At 35.4% G+C, this 24,281-nt stretch overlaps 1 protein-coding gene and 1 long non-coding RNA gene across 20 annotated transcripts in view; one reads left to right on the forward strand and one right to left on the reverse strand.

Annotated features, from left to right (window-relative positions):
* Positions 1-3,563: 3,563 nt before the first annotated feature.
* MCTP1 (multiple C2 and transmembrane domain containing 1) overlaps positions 3,564-24,281 on the reverse strand; it is a 447,851-nt gene continuing 427,133 nt past the window's right edge. For 12 of the 19 annotated variants that reach the window (XM_039875110.1, XM_039875096.1, XM_039875111.1 and 9 more), the window contains 4 exons: positions 17,448-17,557; positions 14,791-14,900; positions 6,491-6,588; positions 3,569-5,578 (listed from right to left, as the gene is read on the reverse strand). In XM_039875110.1, the coding sequence (XP_039731044.1) occupies positions 5,507-5,578; positions 6,491-6,588; positions 14,791-14,900; positions 17,448-17,557 (390 nt within the window). In that variant the 3' untranslated portion in view covers positions 3,569-5,506. Of the gene's footprint in view, positions 5,579-6,490; positions 6,589-14,790; positions 14,901-17,447; positions 17,558-24,281 lie in introns of all 19 variants that reach the window. The other 7 variants (XM_039875108.1, XM_039875112.1, XM_039875106.1 and 4 more) reach the window with 3 other exon arrangements.
* LOC120612546 (uncharacterized) lies at positions 6,588-17,597 on the forward strand. Its single transcript, XR_005655481.1, has 2 exons — positions 6,588-7,357; positions 17,262-17,597. It is a non-coding gene; the product is annotated as an uncharacterized LOC120612546 (long non-coding RNA).

The following is a 24,281-nucleotide window of genomic DNA, read 5'->3' on the forward strand; positions in this document are numbered from 1 at the left end:
AGAAGTATTCACAGAACTTGAAGTTCTCTGGTATTTTGTTTTTTTCATATTCAACACCAAAAAACTGAGAAACTAAAATGTTCCTTAAATGCTTTTGGAGCAATTTTTCTTCTATCATCACAGATATGGAAAAAATTCACTTAATGTAGATCTTATTATTTACAATATTAATGCAGATACAAGCAGTCAGCCATCTATTGAGAGAAGTCCGAGTCAAGGTCTGTTAACACTGTTCTCCAGATCGTGTTATTTTGCACCTCTTCTGTGAAGGCCAGGAAAATGGCTTCTTGTAATGTCCTGTTTTAAGTAGTATGATTCAAAAGAACACAATGTTTTAGCAGTTGTTTTATATAAATACATTGCATACCTACATCACAACTATAGATAGTATGCTGGAGAGTATCAATTCAATGTGTTTTGGGGAGGAGATTTCTCACCTGCCTGTCAGGGTTGTGTCACAGTCATGGGATGTCGTGGGAGATCAAGTAAGTACATGTGTGTTCTTTGTGTTTTCATCATAGTGCCACATGAATGGATGCTGTGTACCTGGTACCCCAACCCACAAGAGTTAGTGTGCCTGATACTTGGTTTTCAAGTGCTGGACGTTTTGTGATACCCCATCCAAAAAAAAAGTTTTTCTGTTATATCTAAAAATGCATTTTATTTCATACAGAGAAATTCAAACAATAGTGTTCAGCTTTACGTAAATAGAACACCACATTGACCTGTTTTAAACTATTCCAAATATTCATATTATGTTAGCTTTCCCAGGTGGGTTCCCATGTGCTTCAGAAAAATCTGCTATGGCTTGCTAGGTCTCTGTGTTAATGGAATCCGAAGTTTGTAAGTGTTTCAGGAAAAGAGAAGTAGTAGGTAAGCCATTGTGTAAGGTTTAATCAGAACTTAGGTTAGTTACCTCCTTTATACAACAAAGACAACAAATCACAAACGTTATCCCTCTGTATAATCGAAAATAGACACTTAAATCTTCATTAGATTTTTCTAAAAGTTGATTAGTTCTTGACACCAATAAATTATTTTCAAGTTACATTTTGACTTAGTTATAATTACTGCTGTATAAAGGAAGAATGGTTTGTGGAAATGATGGAGTTCCCAGTTCTCTGAATAGCTTTATTAAAAGATCTCTGAAGTTGGGACAAATATTAGCATTTCCTTCCCCTCACCTTTATTCTATGGTCCAGCTGTCTCTATAATTTCTCTCGACTGTTAATTGCAGGTGTTTCTCCAGTAATCCAGAGACAATTAAATGGTTGGGGCCAGGTATGAACTTTATGCAGTTAATATTTCCCTTAAACTTGTTACCATTTGAACTGTGGCAAAATTAAATGCCTCAAGTTGACTCGTCATTTTGAAGCTTGTCTTTGAGCAGAAAATGGAACTGAGCCTCTGTTACCATCTTGCCTCACTAGCAGCAGCAACAACCCCACTCAGCCAGTTCTCAAGATCTCCTCAGATGCATTCCTCCCAAGAAAATAAGAGATGGTCTGCAGGTTTGTTCATTAACTGAGGTTGGTCACTCCTTTTCTCTTTGGAAGGAATATTGAAGAATCTATAGCAGGGGAGAAATATGTTGCAATTTTATTTTACTACAAACTGAAAAAATTTTGGCAAGCTACTTTCATAACTATTTCTGTCTTAATACAAAGCTTTCAATTTAATAGAGTAACACTGTTAATTTACTAGAGCAGTGCCATTTGGTTACTTTTTTCAAAACGGAGTCTCATAATTTTTCAGTGCCATTTGGAGACACAACCATAATGTAAATTAAAAAACCTATCTACAAAACTATTGCTTGTGCATAGAACACATTTTTGTTGTTAGTTTAGAATGTGAAGGAAGATCCAAATAAATTAAAACTCATTTGAGACTAATTACATATTTGATGATTTTTTATTTTTATTTTGTTTGCGCTTAACCCAAATCCCCTTGGAAAAGCAGATATAATTAAATTTTAGCAAACCTTTCACAGTGTTGTTCTTATAGCATGTAACCACTTTGGGCATTTAATGGTTAATTGCATGATAGTCTTACATAATGGGAGACTTTCCTTGATATTTCTAAAATCTCAGAGATTCAGCTGTAGTAATAAGTCTTATGATGTGAATGCCACTGTACAAATGTAGAAACTGAGGTGTAAGAGGTAACCAAAAGTTTTTTTTTTTCTTTCAGTGAGTTATACCAGTCATCCTGGGAAAGAGAATTATAATTGAAAGGAACAACACTATTGTAAGTATTCATTACATTATTTTTTATGTGGTTTTAATTCATACTTGACTGAGCAATTAGAAAGGCTGATTCTAGATACTCTAATCAAACAAATTAATAGGCATCTGTACACATACACACACACACACACACACACACACGCTTACAGTTGACATTTAAAGTCTCAGAATTTAAATATGCATTAATTTAATACCTGAGGCTTTTGTAAGAAGTATAATGGTGCCTGTCTTGTATTTCTGGAGCATCAACTACCTTATATATATATTTTTTGGTTTCTTTGTAATGCTAAGTACAAAACTCAAAAATAAACATTTGGGTACATTTTAACAAATGTATAAACTGAAATTAAAGCCTCTGAATATGACTCGATAATACAAGAGCATTAGGGTCATTTGGATATTGAGATCAAAATGAGGGGGTGGGGGTGTTAATATAGTCCCTGGATAAGAGAGTTTATTATTGAATATTCACTTTTAAATATAGGATAAAATTCTGTAAAAGATACTTTAAGAAATATGTCAATTAAATTTTGCTCTCCCTATACTTTGGTTCCAGATTTGATTTTAATATACTATCATTGGTTTAACTGTTGCTTATGACAGGATAGTTACTCAAGAACTATAGTACAACACAAAGGCATTTAAAGAAATCATTTCAGATCTTCCTTGTGCATGGAATGCTTCAAAAATAATTTGGAATCCCTACAGAATCTATCAGTTTGAGTCTGTGGAACAGTACCAAAATGAACAAGAAGTACTAAGTTCTTTTTATAGATGAAAAAATTTTAAGATATGCATTTCTTATGAATTATCATAGTTTAGAATATGAATGACCTTCAATGAATTTACTAAGATACTAAGGAATATATTTAGCAGTTCATGTGACTACTGTATTTAGCAGTCCAAATAGGTATTAGACTTCCAGCCTGTTAAGTAAAGTATCTTGAAATACTTACATGGCAAATCTCTCAAAACTAAAGTTAAATAGATTTGTAAACCCCTCACACAGGAGAAAGAAATAGTTAAAATTCTATTAGCTAGCCTCTTGTTTTCAACCTGTGAATTTAGTTGTTTCTTAAAAGCAATGAAGAGCCCTCTGAATATCATTTTCATGTCTCAGGATAGTTCTTACTCATCAGCCTCATTGGATAGTCACGCCTTTTAAGGTATTAAGTTTTCTACAACAGTCAAAAGGTTTCAGGGAAAGCCTTGTTTGTCCAAACCAAACATGAGTTTAAGAGAAGTGTCATTAATAAGATTATACACACAATCGTCCATTACTCCTCTCTCAACCACTAAAAAAAGAAAGAGTACTGATTATACTTAGAAAAGGGTTTTTTTTTGTATTTAATGCAGTGAATGTATAGTCAACATTACCATCGAACTAAACATGTGAAACTTCATAGAACGAAACAGAAATAAGCCATCTGTTAATGGTTACTATCTATTAGGTACATGAGGTTATAGAATATCAGGCCTGTAGACATTTGAGTAGACACTGTCGGCGTGGAACATAAATCTCAGACAAGATGTAATCAGAAGTTATTTCAAACAAATTATCCTATCAAACTTTCTGTAGTTACATTAACTTCATGGAATATTACATCTTAGCAAGAAACAGTGACGGTATGTGGATATAAGCATGTCATTACAAACATGATGCACTAAATAGAGCATATTGAGGTCAAAGCCTTTCTGTAGAAAGGGAATTTAATTGGCATTCTTTCAACCATAGTGTATAAACAGATTAAAATAGTTCTATCATAAGAAATAGTATTTAACAACATAGCTTTAAAATAAAAATACTTTAAAAATCAGCTTTGATGAGATTAAATTTATTTTAAAGAGTCTAGAGTGAAATATATATTTCTTGCTTCTGGTTTTTCTACATTTTCCAGCATAACCCCCACCTTCACTCTATCCCAGTATATTATTAATAAAATAGTGCAAAACATTGTAGCAATTTCAACCAAGCTTAATCCCCTACCAAGTCTGGGGAAGTGTAAGACATTCTCACCAAATTCTCTCTTTCCAGAGGTATGCTCCCTTGATATAACAGGGAGTTAGGTACAAAAACTACCATAAATCTTGAGAATGCGATTTTTAAGTATAGATTCTATAGTAAGTAGTGAAACATTTTTAAAGGCAAACTCCCCTTCCCCATAAGCAGTTTATTTTACAAAATAAGTTTTCATGCATTCATATTATCAAGAATGATTATTTCTATAAATGAATGTAATGAAACACTGGCATGTCACTTAGCACATTGCATTCTCCTCTACATTAAAATTCACATTAATAACAAAAATCCTAGTAGGCATTAAAGCATTTGAGTAACCTAATGAGAAAGCAGATACTTTTCTCTGAGAACACTTGAGTATTAAATATTTTTAGATTCACAGAGGTGTAATCTGACACCAAAAGCAATGTGGATTTAGTTTGCTAGTATGTTTGACTACTGAAATTTTGCTAATTTGCTCAGTTGGTACAAATTAAAATAGTAGGTATAAAAATTCAGATAGGCAATCATTTATAAACCTGGCAGTATTTATGTGTAATCCTGTAGAGATTTAAGGTTTTAGATGGAATGATAGAAGGTCTGGAAGTTTTCTTTGTAGGTTTTTAGAGTGTAGAAGATTGTTTTGAGGGGTGAATGTACTTTTACTCATTAGCTGAAAATCAGCCTAGTCATGCCTAAATTATTTGCTCAGGAATAAACATTGGGATCTGAAGTCAGAATTTATGTTAAATTGAAATGCACCTGTTCCATTATTCACGTTTTGGGACTCCCCCTCCCTTTTGAAATGTATAAAACATAGAAAATTGTAATGGATTACTTTCAGATAAAAAAATCACATTAAAAAAAAAACTAAAATCAAATGGACATTTACATTTTACGTAGATTTAATCAGAGCATAGCTAAGCACTTAATCTGATCTGCCCCTTCCACTTGTAATTAGAGAAGTTTGTATTTCCCAGTGTTAACCATTCTTACATATGTTGTTCCAATGTGTTACATTATTAGTCACACCTAACAAGGCTTTCACACAGCAATAACTAAACCTTTATCAAATTGATTCTGTAAATGGAAGTACATTTTCAAAGACAAATGTCCTTGTACACTATTTACAAATTCTCTTCACCACGATAAAAAGGCAAAATAAATAAAAAGCAGAAAGAAAGGAAACACTGCTGAGGCTTGAAGGCTTTTTCTTTTATCTTCCCAAACAGATGCTGGTCTTCTCAGTGCCGGGAGCTAGCTAGCCAAGATTGTTTTTCTTCCTTTTACATGGGCTATGAGAGGGATCTGGTTTCAGTTCTTGGTATTGCACCTGTTTAAACAGAGTTCAGAGAAAGACTGGTCAGGTGGCTACTTTCTGGCAAAGGAAGGAAAAGCAAAGAAATGAAAGACTGCTTAAGGGGGAAGAAGTGCTCACTCTAGAAGCTGTATGAGATCTGCATCCTAGCTGCAGAGAACAATAGAATGATACAGTAAGAGTCTGAAGGGAAATCCTGCCAGAAACTACATGAGAGCTCTGATGAGAACTCTGGTAACAGACTGGGGTCTTCACTGTCCGTAAGACATTACACTGAAAACAAAACCATCTCCATTTATTCTGAAGGGACAGATAACAGTTCTTTGCAATTTATTGTTTGTATAATATAGGCTTAATCTCCATCCACCCCACTCATGTCTGATACCAAATCAAAAACTCAACTGAAACAAAGGAAAAAGGTATCACTGTAACCCACCTTCAAGATTTTGATAAAAATATTTCTCATTTTACACTGAAAATAGTTGATTAATGGCATTAACATCAAAGTATTTAAAAAGATTGAGATGTATCCCAGTCTTCATTCCCCCACCACTGATCTCCAAAATATGCATCTTTAAAACTCACTTAATTTGTGCAAATTATGCAAAATGGCACACTTTGCTTTTATCATTTAATATTTCCTATTTCCTCCCTTCACAGATTCCAGTGGAACCTTCCTGGGAGGAGGATTGTCCCTGACAGCTCTGGCAGGTTCTTTTTGAAATATCCCCCGCCCCCTCATGCTCCATTCTTATCTATAAGTTCTTGGTTAGCACCCCAAGTGGGCTAAATTTCTGAGTGGCAAAATCTGCTACAGGCTTTATTAACTTGACCTGTCTCTTCTAAAACCTTTGAAATTAAAAGAATATAAAAGTTAAAAACCAGTGCTACACTAAAATAGTAGTAATAATAATGACATCTACATACCACTTGTATATCTGAAGGGACTCTAGAAAGGAAGTCAAGTAGTTCATTGTTATCGATTGCATAGGGACACCGTAGCTTTTTTGTAAATTTATTGATGCCTGAAAAATAGATCAAACATTATTGTAATCCCCAAAGTTTGGAATTATAGAAATACATTTCTGGCAAAAGTATTGAAGTAATTTGAAAATCTAGCTTGAGCCCCTTTAGCCTTGACTGAATGAATCAGTAACCCCAGTTTTCTCCCCCGCCTTACTTCCTGTCCTCTTTCCTTCTTTAGTCCCCTTCCTCCCTCCTTCCCAACTCAATGGCTGGTTTTTTTTTTCTCTCTTACTTTAGCAGCTTCCTTCACAGAAAAAAGACTTTCTATCTGGGAAACAAAAAGCACATAGCAAGAATGAGCAAATGACCCTATCTTGCTTTCCCCTTCAGTGTTACAGTAGTTAGAAGCTTTGCTTTAGTGTTCCATCTGTGTTGAAACTTGTCTCCCTACATTTTGGATTGGGTTTGTTTTTAAGGCAAGAAGTCTAATTTACTGGTTTTCTCTTTTTCAAAAGGTACTTTTTTTTTTTTTAGTTGTGTGTGGTATGTGGGGGTATTGCTATTTTGCAAGCTAAATGTTTAAAAGAAACATGACCTTGATTTTATGTTTTAAAGACCTAAAATAAGAAAGGATTTACCACCAGCTTAAAAAAAAAAAAAAAAAAAACTTTGAAGATAGCACTATAAAAGGATCCTAAAACTATCTCCTCCCTTGAACAGACCACATCTACAGCTGTTTATGGAACAATTTTCTCTGAAAACACTCTAGAACCTGGCTGAGTGATGACTGCACATCAGGCAAGTAAGAGAAGGCCTACACTGAAGCAGGTAGGAGAGGCCAGGACCCAGTCTTGCAACAAAGCCCAGCCCCAGTGCAGCAACCACAGTCTGGCGGGAACTCCAAATCCAGAGCTCCTTGAGGAGCAAAGGATTTGAACCCCACATCAGGCACCCCCAACTTTTAAGACTTACACTTGAGGGATAAGCCCCCCAAAACATCTTTTTTGTCTTATTGAGAATAATTGGCATTCTTCACTATATAAGCTTAAGGTGTACACCATGGTTTGATTTACATATATTGTGAAATGATTACCACCATAGTCATCTCACATAGAGGCAAAAAGGAAAGAAAAAAAATTTTTTGTGATGAGAACACTTAGGATCTGTTCTCTTAACTTTCCTGTGTGACAGACAGCAGTGTTAACTAGCCATCATGTTGTACATCACATCCTGGTACTTACTTTGTAACTGATGTTTGTGTGTACCACTGCCTTCCTCTGATAGCCACAAATATCTGTTTTTCGTTTGGTGTTTTTTTTTAATACAGTTGACATACATTATATTAGTTTCGGGTGTACAACATAGCGATTAGACATTTATGTAACTTCAGAAGTGAGCACCCCGATGAGTCTTGGACCCATCTGACACCATACGTAGTCATTACAATATTATTGACTCTATTCCTTAAGCTATACTTTATGGCCCCGTGACTTTATAACTGCTAGTTTGTGCTTCATCTCTTCACCTTTTCACCCATCTGCCTAAACCCCTTCCCATCTGGCAATATGCAGTTTGTTCTATATCTTATGAGTTTGTTTCTGTTGTTTATTTTGGTTTTAAGATTGTACATATAAGTTACTTACTTCACTTAGTATAATAACCCTCCATGTTTTCACAAATGGCAAGATTTTATTCTGTTTTATGGCTGAGTAATATTCTGTTGTATATATGTACCATAGCTTCTCTTTTTATCTATTGACACTCGGGTAGCTACCATATCTTGGCTATTGTAAATAACACTGCAGTGAACATTTCTTTCTGAATTAGTATTTTGGATTTCTTTGGATAAATACCCAGAAGTGGAATTGTTGGGTCAAATGGTAGTTCTATTTTTAATTTTTTGAGGAACCTCCAAACTGTTTTCCATAGTGGCTGCACCAATTTACAGTCCCACTAACTGTGCACGAGGGTTGCCTTTTCTCCACATCCTTGCCAACACTTGTGGATTTATTGATAGCCATTCTGACAGGGGTGATTTGATATCTCCTTGTGGTTTTCATTTGCATTTCTCTGATGAATAGTGACCTTGAATGTCTTCATATCTCTGTTGGCTATCTGTATGTCCTTTTTGGAGAAATGTCTATTCAGGCCCTCTGCCCATTTTTTAATCAGATTTTTTTTTTTTTTGGTGGGGGGGCTGTTAATTTGTAATAGTTCCTTATATATTTTGGATATAACTCCTTAAGTACATTGTTTTTGTTTTGTTGATGGTTTCCTTTCCAGTGCAAAAACTCATTTGATATAGTCCCATTTGTTTATTTTTTCTTTTGTTTACCTTGTCTGAGGAGACATATCCAAAAAAGTAAGAGTGATGACAGTTTACTAGATGGACAGTTTACTATCCATCTTACCTAGATGCACTCTCTACTGGTTTCCACAGCCAGATGTTATGAGCACTCCTTCCGGGTACTGGTACCCCAGGCTGGGGAGCCAGGTGTGGGGGTTGGACCCCTCCCTCCTCAGAGAAGACCTCCTCAGCTGAGATATACCTCCTGATTCTTTATCACCATACCGTGAGTGTGGGACCTGCACATTCTGCATCTCCACCCATCCTACCAGTCTCATCGTGGCTTCTTTATATCCTTAGTTATAGGATATTGTTCTGTTCAGCCAATCTTTAGGTGGTTCTCAATGATGGTTGTTCTACAATTTATTTGTAATTTGGATGTAGTCATAGGAGGAGGAGTACAGGTTTACTAACTCTGACATCTTAACCAGACGTCTTTTTTGTTCTTTTTTAGATATGTGAGCTCATACAAGTATGTCTTTCTGATTTATTTCACTTAGCAAAATGCCTTCAAGGTCCATCCAATATTGTCACAGATGCGAGGATTTCCTCATTTTGTATGGCTGAAAAATATACATACACACACACACACACACATATATACTACTTTATCCATTGATAGGTTGTTTCCATTTTTTTGGCTATTGTAAATGATGCTATGAACATGGGGGTGGGCAGATATTTTTTCAAGTTAGTGTGTTCATTTCCATTGGAAGTGGAATGACTAGATTATATGATAGCTCCCTTTTTAATTTTTTGAAGAACTTCCATACGGTTTTCCATAGTGGCTGTACCAATTTACAATCCACCAACAGTGCACTTTTCTCCATATCTATACTAGCATTTGTTATTTCTTGTCATTGTGACAACATCCATTCTGACTGTGTAAAGTGATATCTCACTGTGGTTTTAATTTGCATCTCTCTCATGACTAGTGTTGTTGAACACCTTTTCATGTACCTGTGGCCATTTGTATATCTCTTTCAGAAAAATGTCTATTCAGGTTTTTTGCTATTGAGTCGTATGAGTTCTTTATACATTTTGGATACTAACCACTTATCAGATTTATGGTTTGCAAATATTTCTTCCTATTCCACAGGTTGTCTTTTCACTCTGTTGATGGTTTCTTTTGCTGTGCAAAAGCTTTTGAGTTTGATATAGTCCTACCATTTTATCATTGCTTTTGCTGTAGGTGTGATTCCAAATCATTACCAGGACCCATGTCAATGAACTTTTTTCCTGTTCTCTTCTAGAAGTTTCATGGTTTCCAGTCTCATATTTAAATATAATTCATTTTGAGTTATTTTTTTTTTGTGAGTGGCATAAGATAGCGATCAAGTTTCATTCTCCTACCTATGACCATCCAGTTTTCCTAGCACCATTTCCTGCAGAGACTGTTTTTTCCCCATTAAGTATTTTTGGCTCCCTTGTCAAATATTACTTCACCATATATGTTTGGGTTTATTTCTGCGCTCTCAAAATTGGTCTATTTTTCTGAAAATACTTACTTTTGAAAACCAATAGGACACACATTCACGAGATCCACGAGACCCACAAGACTGTAGCAGTCTGAGAAATAGTTCTTAAAGGGCTCATGCACTTGTACTCACCTGCCCCAGGGCCCAGTATAGAAGCAGCCTATCGAGGGACACCCAGACTTTGTGTGGCAGAGGCTCATTTGTTTGTCTTGGAACATAGTCCTAAGAGACGGGCATCTGATTTGACACACAGTCAGGGGCCTGCTGGGGTGCTTTCCAGGGATGGGCTTTGACTTATCTGCCTATTTCCAGCTGGCAGCACCTTTTTTTTCTTTCCCAGCAGTCACCATCTGTGTGCTGTCCATGTGCCTTGCTCCAGTCAGTTGGCACCATCATCACGCCATCCCTCTGCCATACTCCAGAGCACCATATCTTCCCAAAGGGAGCTTTTACACAAATCTGGTGCCCTGGTTTTATGTCTGGATTTACTTCTTGAAGGTAGTTCAAGACAGTGATGTAGGAAGAGCCTGAATTTACCTCCTATAGCTACACATGGAACAATTTCTGCTAAAAAAAAGATCTGAAAACTAACTGAGCAAATCCTTCACATCAGGCAAATGTGGAAAAAGCCATAGCAAAGTAGGTAGGAGAGGCTGAAATGCATTCTAGCCATAAACCCTACTCCTGGCATGGTGACCCACAAGTGGGAGGAAACAAACCGAGAGCTTCTTCCTGAGGAGCAAAGAGTTCATACCGCATATTAGGCACCCCAACTTTTAAGACTTGCACCTGAGAGACAAACTCCAAAATATCTGGCTTTGAAAACTACCTGGGCTTGGGTCGACAAGACCCAAGGGCCATAAGTACTGAGAGAGGGCTCTTAAAGGATTCAGGCAGATTCACCCATCCCCAGGCACTGCACAGAAACAATTGTTTGAAAAAAACCGAGCCTTTATGTGAAAGATTCATTTGCTAATCCTAAAGCCATGAATAAACAATGGGGGAAAGGACAGTCTCTTCAATAAATGGTGGAAAACTGGACAGCCACATGCAAAAGAATGAAACTGGATCACTATCCTACACCAAATGCGTAAAGCAACTGCAAATGGATTATAGACTTGACTTTAAGACCTGAAACCATAAAACTCTTAGGTGGTAAGCTCCTTGACACCAAAAGCAAAAATAAACCGGTTGGGCTACATCAAATTAAAATGTGTCTGCACAACAAAGGAAACCATAAACAATGAAAAGGCAACCTACTGAATGGGAGAAAATACTTACAAACCAAGTATCTTATTAGGGGCTGACATCCAAAATGTATAAAGAACTCAAACAACTCAATAGCAGTAAAACAGACAATTAAAAATGGACAGAAAATCTGAACAAACATTTTTACAAAAAAGAGATACAGATGGCTAACAGGTACATAAAAATATGCTCATTACTAAGGGAAATGCAGATCAAAACTATAAGGACATATCACCTCACAACTGTTAGAATGGCTGTTACAAAAAAGACAAGAAAAAAGTGTTGGCGAGGATGTGAAAAAAGGAATCTTCGTGCACTCTTAGGTGAGAATGTAAATTCGTACAGCCACTATGAAAAATAGCATGGAGGGTCCTCAAAAAAATTAAAAATGGAACTACCATATCAAGCAATTTCACTTCTGGGTATTTATCTGAAGAAAACAGTAACTCGAAAAGATATTTGCATCCCCATGTTCTTTCAGCATTATTTATAATAGCCAAGACTTGGAAACCAAAGTGTCCACCACTGGATGAATGGATAAAGAAAATGTGAGAGAGATATATATATATATGTATATACCATATATAAATGTGATATATGTATATGTTCCATATACATATCACATTTTCTTTATCCATTCATATATATTCCATATATATAGAGAGAGAGAGAGAGAGACTTGTGTCTGTATGGATGGACCTTGACAGTATTGTCTTAAGTGACTTAAGTCAAAAAACCAAATATGGTATGATCTTATTTGCACATGGAATTTAAAAAACAAACAAAAAAAGATATAGAGAACAGATTGGTGATTACCAAAGTGGTAGGTGGAGGAGGTCAAAAGGTACAAATTTCTAGTTATGGAGATGTAATGAACAGCATGGTGACTATTGTTAATAGTACTCTATTACATATTTGAAAGTTGCTAAAAGAGTAAATCTTAAAAGTTCTATCATAAAATAAAAATGTTTCCATTTCTACATCTCTGGCATTGAGATTTTTAGAAACCAATTTTCCTTTTAAATTACAAGAAATTTACATTTAATGCTTGCAAAAGATGCTGCCGTGATTGACTTACTTGGATCACTTCTTAGATTAGAACAGCCAAGAACCGTTAGAGATGAGCAATATCTACCCATGCTACATTATTCAACAGTTAATCCTCTGTACTACCTGAAGAGCAAATACGGATAAGGGGCAAATGCAGATGAAATTGGAGCCATTATGCAAACAATTTAATGAGACAGAAATGTCAAAATATTGTATAAAACTAGAAGTATCTATTCTACATATTCTGTTTTATAATGTAGAATTACAATGGGATAAGTCTGTTCTCTTAAATGTATATTGCACTTAAATGACCAAGGAGATACATATAAAAATATATAACAGCTTTATATGAAATCAACAGACTGGTAAAAACTGGGTCATAAACTAGAGCATCTTGTCTCTTCTTCAGGGAGTTCAGCAGAAAATTTTCTTCTGCAATCATAATTTTGGTTTTTGTGTTCTTGCGTGAAACCCATCTTGTAATTCTGGTTGATATTTCATCAGTCACCTACCACTAAAGGAACACTGTTCTTGTTTTACTTTATTGGATGAAACAAGAGGCCTAAACACGTTCTCTAAAAATTATGTTTAAGACAGCTAGCCAGTAAGGCTACCCCAGGTGACATAGCCAGATGTCCACCATGGGATCCAGTTTCTGAGAACCTGGGGAAATGAAATCAGATTTACCTCCTATCATAACTGAGATGGCAGGTCTGAACCCAGGTAGGTTAGAGGTAATAAACAGTCACATCTAATGCCTTACCCTAATTCCTTCAATAAAACAGCATCTGTTTTAAACATCAGAGGAAGGAAAGAAAAATCAGGGCTTGAATATACAATAGAGAAACAACACGAAAATGCCCTAGTACAGTGAAAGTACTGTCTTAGTTGAAACCATTTCTTTAAACTATAAAATAAAGAAAGTATAAAATAATCACTATTCCCCCCATCCTCTCTCCCTAAGATGTAAAGGTAATGACAGTGAGGGTAAGGGGTTCAAAAGCTCTCACTCACAATATGACAAGATAGGCCAAAAAGAATAGGAAGATAGGAATTTTTAAACCAGAGGGCTTGAAGACATCAACCCTTCTCATTTTGTTCCAGCATATTTCTTTAACGCCTTAAAAAGACGAGAATAGGACGTTTTGTTCTCTTTGCTTTAGTGTAAGCACATGTTTTCTGGAATTAAGACCCATTTTGGTTCTTTGCATTTTGTATGGGTTTAACTATCTTAGGTGTATGCAGGCCAGGGGCAAGTAGAGAATTCTACTTCTACCCAGTCTTGTTTATTTTGAGAGATATAGATGTGTGTGTGTGTGTGTGCGCGCGCGCGCGCGCGCACACATAAACAAACAAAAATATATATAATTATTTTGAGATATATATATAAAAACAAAAAAGATATATATATAATTAATGTCATAGTTTTATATGTAATCATGGAGACTGAGAATTAAATTTTCTAAACCAAGAATTTTGTCAGATAAGGGGAAAAAAACCCCACAAAACTATGAAGAATGCTGAAACTACCACCTCAATAGAGTCTAGGTACTTGGGAACTGTTGGCATGCAGCATAAGTGCATTAAATATTAAGACTCCGAAATATCACGTTTAAAGAGGGTTTTTGCAGAAGCATTCTTATTTCATACACATAAAGCAGGTTTCTTGTTCTTAAGCGGTCTGTCAATGCCAAGGATTCTTTTCCTGTATCCTAAAGGTGACCTCTTAAACAGGCGGCCATATATAGTACCTGTTTACAGACACTTCCACAAGATAAAGCACCACAGCACAAAAGCATATTGTCTTAAATGTACCATATGGGTTGAAATGCCTCTGTTTACATATAAGTAGTGAAAGTAAATCAGAGTCATATCTAGACGAAGCTACACTTTGATATATGAAGAATCTGTACAACTATGTTTATAGTATGATGGAGCTTATGGTGCCAGATAAGAAAAATGCATTTTGCAGGTAGACCTAAATCTTTATACTGTTGCGATTTTTAACCAACCTGTCTCTTTTCATCATGGAGTAGCTTCATGACCATAAATATAGGGAACTACTGACAGTATAACTCATCCCTTAAAAATAGTTTGTTTTTAGCAGCTAAGACAGTTTAAAAAAAGGCTTTACTTACCCCAGACAAGGACAATGTATCTCAATGGAATGAAGTACAGGATGACTGTGAACATACAGAGGGCTACAATAGCCAGCCAGCTTAAGAATGGGACGGTCCAGTTGAAAGTACTGAATGAGAAATGAACACATCAGCAATCGGCATTTCTTATAACTTAGAAAGGCCCCAAGACACTTCAGGAAAATATGAAATTGTACATGATGTAGATAAATGTTAGTATTTTTTATTTTAACTTCCTGGTAATGAACATTATGTTCACTTGGGGTAACGTTTGTCCAGGGCAGTTTTTCATCCACTAAAGGATGACTATTAAGATGTTTTCTTCCCTGTACTGTGCCTCAACATAACACAGAAATTATTCCTTAGCTTTGTGGCATATGGCTTGCTTTTTACTTCTCTCTAGGTCAAATGTTCCCTAAAAATGTTTTTTGGGTTTTTTGTTTTGTTTTAGTAAAAGAGCCAAAGTTGGATCCATCTGGTTGTCTTGTTTTCACTAATTCTTAGGGTCTGGCTTTTCTGTCTTTGTCTTTATCCTCCCATAGCCAGAGTGAGCGTCCTATAGCTATTGCCAGGTAAAGGATCATGAATTCCCTCCCTTGCTGGCACCTGTGCTTCCCTTGCTTCTGCCCACTTATGGAGAGAACAGAAGGCTGAGGGTCTGCTTGCTTTCCTGCGGCTTAGCTCAGAGCCATCCATCACACCATTCCATGTACGAGGGCACTGGCTCTTAGAAAACCCTTCTGGGCAGCCTCACTGAAGGGTTCCCTGTGTTCTCTCTCTTCTTGGAAGGATAAATGTCAAAGAATCCTTACCAGTGTAGCTAATGTCAGGGGGGAAAGATTGCCCTTTTCTCTTTCTACAATGCATTATAGAACTAAATCTAGAATATGATCTCCCCCTCCCCCCACAAAGAGACGCAGTTCAAGAAAGTTCTGGAATGATTAAATAGTAACAAGATGTGGTAATTATAGAGGCTTTTCACTTGTACTTAAAGATTCCTTCTGAATCTGCTTTCTGGATAAATTTTATCCTATGTGACCCCAGGGGAATTTCTCTTTTTCAGTATTCAAAAAATTGTTGTGCAGAAAAGATGGCTCCTACAAGACTAGATCCTATGCCATGTTCCTATACGTCAGCCTGTACTTATATCTATATCTCTGTCTTTACCTATGGAAAGTTCTATAAAATGCAGTTTTCCCCAACGCTGGTCCACAGCCAGGATCTGGTCATATCCTTCAACTGGACATGATGTTTTCCAGCCAAGCACCTGTTCTGAGGTCTCCTACCACCCAGAGTTACAAAGATGCCTCTTCTCCTCAGGCATCACTAGCCTGACCTCAGAGCTGATCCAGGATCTTCTGGTATAAATTAGCTGCTTCTGTCAGGTAGCAACACCCAGTGTACTTCAGAAAAAGGACAACAGTCAGTAGGGAAATGCCCCATTTAGGACTTTACCCTGTGCTTCTGTGAATAGGGAGGGTGTGGAGAACATCCTTAGAGATAGGAAAAACATAGAGAAGAAGAAAAAGTGGGAATCAATCTTCAGAAGTCTGAGACTGAAGGTTGCTTACAGGCTCACTTGGGAGAAAGTGGTTGTTCTGTCTAGTATGAGAAAGTGGAAACTCAGCATCTATGCGTATGTGGAAATGTATTAAACAAAAATTATACAAAATAAAATTCATTATCCCTTGAAACATAAAAAGCACTAGATGAATGACTCGCACCTATAGTTTAAATAATTTACCACTTTCAAATTCTATGCAAGGATCTACATCTACAGAACACTTTTGTTTATGAAAAATAAACAATAGATATATGAAACTAGGAAAATGTAGGCTTATCTGGATGTACAACGCCCCCTTGTAAATAGACCATTTAGCAGTCATTATGTAGGCCAATTTTTTCAGTTTAGTAGTATATTTTTTTTACTGATAATCAACTGTAAATCACCTTATTGTTTTTATAATTAAACAGTTGTTTTAAAAAGTATTAGTGAATAAAATTATTTTAAGTAAAACACAAGTAATAAAATTAAGATTGTAAGTTTCTTAATTTTGCATTAGATCTCAATGAAGCTATATTTCCTTATTTTAGAAAATTAAGGAAAGGAAATTCTTTTTAAAATTATAAAAGTTTGCATTTTTAAATGATAGCATTAGTTTATTTCATCTATAATGATCTCAGCTAATTAAATATACAAATTTGAAAGAATATTTTTACAGGATGCTATATATGATTTTTTAAAATTTTAGAGTACTTGATGAAACTATAACTTAACCAATAATAAAATGTAGGGTGTCTTGATTACCTGAAATTCTAATTTTGCTTGGTTTATATCTTTCTATCACAATTCCATGTTCTGTTAAAGAACAAAGTCTTTCACTGTGAAAATGTGCTAAAATTTAGGACGGTGTTATTTCTTCAAAGCTACAAGTATGACTTCTTTCCAACCAATATGTTCTAAATTTCAGGAAGGAAATTGACAGAACTTTCGTAAAACCAAAGTCTGGCAGAAACAAAGTAAACAATGATGAAACCAAGCAATAGATCACCCAGAAGGAGTGTCCCCTGCCAAAAGAATGTGGCATTTCACCCTCTGAGAAACAAATGGACACTGTCCCACAGATGGCCAGAACTCACATATCAGCATCACTTACTTCTTTATCCTTTCGCCAAAGGAAGCCACTTCATCTAGGATGTTCTGGACACTGATGCATACCTCCTGGATGGCATAGATTTTATTTATAAATCCCTTTTTTTCACTGTCCTAAAATATAATAAAGAGAGGTTCTGTATGAGTAATGGTATTTTTCAGTGCTTGAATTCTTTGAATTGTCCTTCTTACACTTTTAAACTTAAATAAACTTCATGTCTGCATACACACACACACACACACACATATATTTTTATATAAACATAAATATAAATGGATACACAGAGCCCATGAGAATTTCAAGATATGAAGGGAGGTGGAGGAGGAAGAGTAGCCAGCATCATGGTCCTGTGCTAGTACAAAGGTGGCTGCAAAGCATGAGACTCAAATTCTGTTGCTCATGCCCTTGTGAACAAACATTTCGGCCAAGAAAACTGTAAAGGTCACATCTCGGAATGACCAAATCCAGAATCTGCACTGACCTTGGAGTCAGCAGACCCAGATTTTTGACAATACCACCCACACACTTAATGTTTGGTCTTGGCTCCAGATATTTCAACAGCAGAGAATGCTGGGCACATGAGAAGACCTGTGAGCAATGAAAACTGCAAAAAAACGAGAAGGTCAACTGAAATCCGTTAAGTAGACGCTCCCTGAATATTACCTTGGATAGATGAGACACACATCAAGCCTGGTCCCCTTCTTTAGAATAATAGTCACAGACTTCATAATATAGTCGCATATGCTGTATTAGGGTTGAATCTAAACATTTTTCCCCTCTTTGTACTTAATTCTTCATTTTAAAACTTGTCCTGGATTTAAGCAAAGCTGGTGTGCTCCAGGAACAGGTGGATGGGGATTGAGCATAAAGCACCCAGAGAGTGGTGTGAGCCTGGGGAAGTGTGCACATTTTGTAATTTTAGACCCAGAGGAAGAAACAGTGGTGGCCTTTCACGATTGAAAATTCTGCTTAGTAGCCTGGCATCACAGGCACTTGCCTAGGCTGTTTGGTGGAGACCATCCAATCCTGATTCCATGACTCCATTCCTCCATGCCAGCTTGAATGTCTATGGAAATGTAGATCCAATTTCATTACTTTAACTTCTTTTGAACACTTGTGTACTGTGCCAGAACACTTGAGACCTCATGTGGCAGTCAGTGCTTGCTGAAAGCAGCCAGGAAGCTAGAATAATAATGTCGTCATGTTGCACATTTACATACTGACTTCCATTTCAGAAGAGTCTAAAGCACTCTGCACTGTGAACACTTGGCTAAGGCTGGCATCCTGCCACCTTAGAAACCAAGGGCAAGTGAATGACAGGTGTGTGTGCAGCCTCCAAAGACAAAAGGGTAAAAGTGGCACTGAGGACATACATGGAGACCAGTTTTATAATATGATTTTCAGATACCAGTTACTTAGCGCCTTCAGTTTAAATTTAATTCCTATGGGAGGTACCTTGCTTATGCTGAAATGGACTGCAGACAGTGAGGTAGATTAGATGCATAAGGCTCAAAGTGTAAGGAAAATTGCATACTCTTGGAGTCCCCACTATCTTCAAAACTTGTCCTCGCTTATTACAGACATGGATGCAATTTTTTGTCTCTTTTCCCTCCCCAGTAATTAAACAAAATGCATTCATTTCATCTAAGTACTTTTGCACTTTAGAATAAAATGGATTACCAGTGGCTCCTTTTAGTTCCTCTTATACAAAGTTGGTCACCTAATCATCTCCATGGCCTTCAGTGTTCTCTCTTAAGCACCAGCTAAGTTCTTTCATGTCTATTAGGCCAAGTGTCCTTATAAATATTTTTCGACATACAGAATAAATCAAGCTGGAGTTGAAGCATGCTGGTTGCTTACACAATGAAAGCTCATTGAGAATAATGTCTTACCAGTTTGAAATTATGTGAAAAATATTTTCTTCATAATAACAATGAAATATGTAACATATTTAGGCATAACCTTAACAAGAAATGTACAGAAGCTAAACAAAGAAAATACATATGTTGTGTTTCTGTATTGGGACACTGAATATTAAAAGATTTTTTTTTTTTTTTTTTTAGTTAAACGTATAGGTTTAATGCAATTCAAGCAAATTTTAATGTGTCTGGAATGGAGTGAAATGGGGAGAATTTGTTAAAGTGATTTTAAAATTTGTTTGGAAGAATAAATGAGTATAACCAAGAAATTTTTGTAAAAGAGAAATAATGAGAAGGCATTTATTGTCCCAGACATTTAAGTAATTAAAATAAGAAAGATGAGCATTTAAAGAGAGATTTATGTATGATAAACTGCTATCATAAATAAGGAAGTATTATGTTACTGGTTAATTGGGTTAACTATTTGGGGAAAATTATGTTAAATTCTGCCTTCATATAATCTCAAATCTATTTGAGATAGCCCAAATCTACCTCAGCATCTACCTTAAAGAGACAGCCCCAAATACGTTCTAGATTAAAAAGCAAAAAACTAAAAATGAATTATAAAAACAAGAAAATATAGCGTCATTTACTGACCTTGGAATAGGAAAGAACTTTCTAAACATACAAGCAGTAAAGGAAATCACAAAAGAAAACTAATAGCAAAAGTTATATAAAATTAAAAAGATGTTAAAAGTCCTAAATATAAAGGATGGTGGGAAACAATTAGTAATAAATATGACAAATTAAGAGATAGGATTTCCAATATATTCAATAAGCATTTGAAAAATACATATTGCAGTTTGATTTATAACAACAAAAAGAAAAATATCACTAACATGGTATAATTTATAGACTTATGAGATCACGAAATATTAAAAAGAACATTTAAAGAAAACAAAAATGCTTATCTAATAAATTTAGAAAGCAAGAAGTAAATGTGATAGAGTATAAGCTTAACTTGAAATTAGGTTGGAAAAAAGGTGAAGGGAATGTGTCAAAATATTAAAGGTAATGGAAGTTTATCTTCATACTTGTAATATTCACATTCTTTGCAATTAATATGTTTTAATTTACTTTTATAATCAGATTCTCCGATATCATTAAAGGAACATGGGTAGAAGAAATAAATGAATTAGTACTCATTGAGCATGGTTTTACATGGTTTTTTCTTAATGCATTTTTCATATTATTATACCTAGCTTACATTCTTTTTAGAAGGAAGGAGAATATAGACACTCATTGAGCATTACAAAGTGCTTTTCACATAGCACGTTTAATCCACACAACCGTCTTATGATATATTTTTCTTCATACTACAGCAGAGGAAACTGAGGCTCAGAGAAAAGTGACAGAGCTTAGGTTAGGATTATAACTGGCCAGTCTGTTCCCTCTATAATATACCATGTGACTTTTCTATTCTACTCCAAAGGCTCAGAATCCCTGTGAGTTAAACAAGACTGAAAAACATTTAGAAACATATTGTAAACATCGTGATCAGCAAGAAAATGAAATCTGAAAAAATTTCATTCAAAAGTAGGAAGTGAAAGATGTGTTAGAAACCACCAGATTTAATTTCAATAATGCAGCATGCAAATATTAAAGGATCTTCATAAATAAGATATGTTTCTTAAGGCATCTACAAAGACTTTTTAGTAGATACATTAAAATCTAAGTGCTGATGTATGATTATTGGCTAAAGAGTTTTAAAAATACACTCGGTCTTAATTTTCTTTGTTTTTTTTCTGCACTCTCACCCCACCTCTCACCCCTGACACCTGTCCACCAAAAAACAAAATAAGATGGTCTGTAATGTTGGCAAACTTTTGAAAAGCAAATGCTTTGGGATAAAAGTTTTATTTTAAAATCTCTTTCATCAAATTCTATATTCCTCCACTGTGGTCTCCAACCAATGAAGTAATTACTCTTTATATATAGTATATGACCCAAAACTGCAATGGGTAATGGAATTGCTCTGTGTTGCATTTATATATTTCATACTTTTTTCACTAATGTTCAATACTTTATTAGTAGAGAATAAATTGGTACATTTCTTTTATTGTCGTTTTTGCTTTCCTTTATAAACCAGCAAGGATGAAAGAAATATCAATCATCCAAAGGCTTGGTAGCGACACAGATTTTTTTTTTTAATGCATTATTAAGGGTTTTTTTTTGAAGATGTAAAAAAAAAAAATTAGCCATAAAAGAGCTATAACTATAAATCTGAGAACATGTGAGATTTATATTGTACAACTTTTTCTAATGATTCTATATAATTTTTAAAAATCTTGTTATATTTTAAATAGTCCATAAAACATCAATAACTGCAAACATGAAGTACAGTGATTCTTTTATATTCACCTACTTTACTATCACGTATCACAGCAGAAAGTTAACTAGATTTTTTCCAAAGAAGTATCTACTTCCTCACTTTGAGATAGATATTTTGGAAAATCTAAAGACCTAACAATCAATAGGAGAAACTTACATATTTAAAGAGTCCTATTTATTGACTTGCACACCAAAATGACAAGTGCCCCCATTACTTGATTTGGTTTGAATGGAAACAAGAAGCCAATGTGATAGGTGTCAGAATGTATATTATGGGATCGGACTCCTCATGCATCCAGTGCATCCTGCCACGGTCTCGAATATACTAGGGGCCCTGCCAAAGTGGTCATTGTCAGCCCTGTTGACACAGAAAATGAATATGTTGAACACCTGTGCTGCATCAATCACAGCAGGTATGTAGAATATGTTTGCTTGAAATACTAACATAGAGTTTCATGTTATTTCACTTTCTAGGGTGAGATTGTCTTAAGAGTACATGGAGGTGGGGGATGGGGGTTAAATCTTACATTAAGTGAACATAAAATAGAACTGACTTGGCAAACCAAGGCATATGTTCACTTTACTTATTATTTCCTGGAGGAAGCATTCAGATTTGCCACCCCAAAGAGCTGATCTTGATCTAATTTTGCTTTTCCTTTAAAGTCTTACTATGCTGGCAAAAGGTGAGTAATAAGATTGGTATTTGCTATGAGATACAATTGTATAGTTTACTATTGACTATAGCTCTTCTGTGAGTAAATATAGCCTCGCATAGCACAAAGTGTACAGTCGTGTTTGGAATATGTTTATATTTCAAGTGATTTATTTTTTGTGCTAAAGATAGTTTTGGTACACAACTTAGTTCACTTGGTAACATGCCCTGCAAAACGGACTTCATCTCAGATTTATACTTCTAACCTATGGAAAATATATTCACTAAAAGGTATAAATTGAATAATGTCTCACAAAGTGATAAAATGTTTTCTCTGTGCCGACGTGTCTTCTTTTTCGGATATAGAAAACTGTGTTTCAGCCTGAAATCTAGAATACTGAAATTCTCACAGAGAGAAGCTTAGCAATTCACAGAAACCCTTGGCTACAGAGTCTTATTCTCAGTGTTTTACTCAGTTCTTAATATAAAATCTTACCCAGGTTACTTGGTGCCTTGGCTCTTTTCCTGATATCAGCCTTAAAAACAGGAACCCTCCATTGAGACATTAAAGGATTCTGACATATATTTCAGGTTAGAGGACAGATGGACACCATTCAAAACAGTATATTTTTTTCTTAAAAAATGAAACAGTTCTCAACATCTACATTTCAGAGTTATAAAGAGGACTAAAATAAGACATGTAGAGCTCTTAGTACAAATGCTTGGTATAAATAAACTGTATAATTATCACTATTAGTAGTAGCAATAAAACTGGATAATAATTAAAATGACTATTTTTCTTTATATTAAAAACAAAATTTTGAAATATTAGAATTCCCAAATATATGAAACCTTTCATGCATGTTTAGTTTTGCTCCAGATGACATAGTGTTAACTTGTCAGATTCCATTTTAGAAAATGATGGCTGATTCTTTATAATGTGAAATTAAAAAGATCTTTTCCCCGCTTCTGCTGATTCTGCACGTTTTGTGCAGAATGAGCATTTACCTGGTCTTAATTTTTTGTTTCCTCCGTTGCAAGGTAGCCCTATGCTTTTTATTTTCATTTTCTTCAATGCAATTTTTAATCACATTTAGTTGTGCCTTGCCTTTGTTAGTTGAATGTTATACATTTTGCATGTAATTTTAAAGGTGATTATAAAGTAACAAAAATTTCAAGAGAGAAATGTCCCCTGGGCTAGGCAATGTAAAGGGATTTTTAAAATGGCAGCCGGCGCTAGAAAGGGTTACTCTGAAAGCCATGAAAGAATGGAAGAAAGGGAGGGAAGAGTTAGATAACTGAAAAGCAGAAGAAAGAGAAAAAGAGGAAGAGCCTGAGAGAATGTGAAGAGAGAAGGGAGAGGGAACTGGGGAGAAGAAAACTTGCAGAAGAGACTCTCCAGGGATTGAAGGAGGATGAAGAGACACAGAGTTTGGGGAAAGGAAGGAAAATATCTTTGGATCAGAAACAAAAATGACAAAGCCGAGGCATAAACAAAACTTGTTAACTAACCTTGTTAACATCTAATTAAGCAAAAATAATTATTATTTATAAAGGCTGTACATGAAATATTTCATTTTTGTTAAATATAAATGTAAATAAATCTTATGGAAAGCATCCTTGGATGAGGATTTATACCTGTTGCAGTGGTGGGGAGTTCCCTGGAACCAAATTTCTTGCTACTCAAGCCCCCATGTCAGGTAGGCCCAAAGTGACTTGCAAGTCTCCGTTTTCCCAATGATTTAAGAAAATGCTTTTTAACTGTCCTGCTAGTACTTGAAAGCTCTTAAAAGATTAGGACTATATATCAATATCGAAACTTTTGACTTAATCTTGCCAGCAGGCAGGAAGTGCATTTTCCAGAGAATAGCTTTATAGATTATCCCATCTCAGCTTTGGTCCCAGGAGACTTTCTGCTTGGGAAGGACTCTCAAG

The sequence above is a fragment of the Pteropus medius genome, unplaced genomic scaffold (assembly GCF_902729225.1).
Source record: "Pteropus medius unplaced genomic scaffold, Ma_sr-lr_union100, whole genome shotgun sequence".
Classification (NCBI taxonomy): domain Eukaryota; kingdom Metazoa; phylum Chordata; class Mammalia; order Chiroptera; family Pteropodidae; genus Pteropus; species Pteropus medius.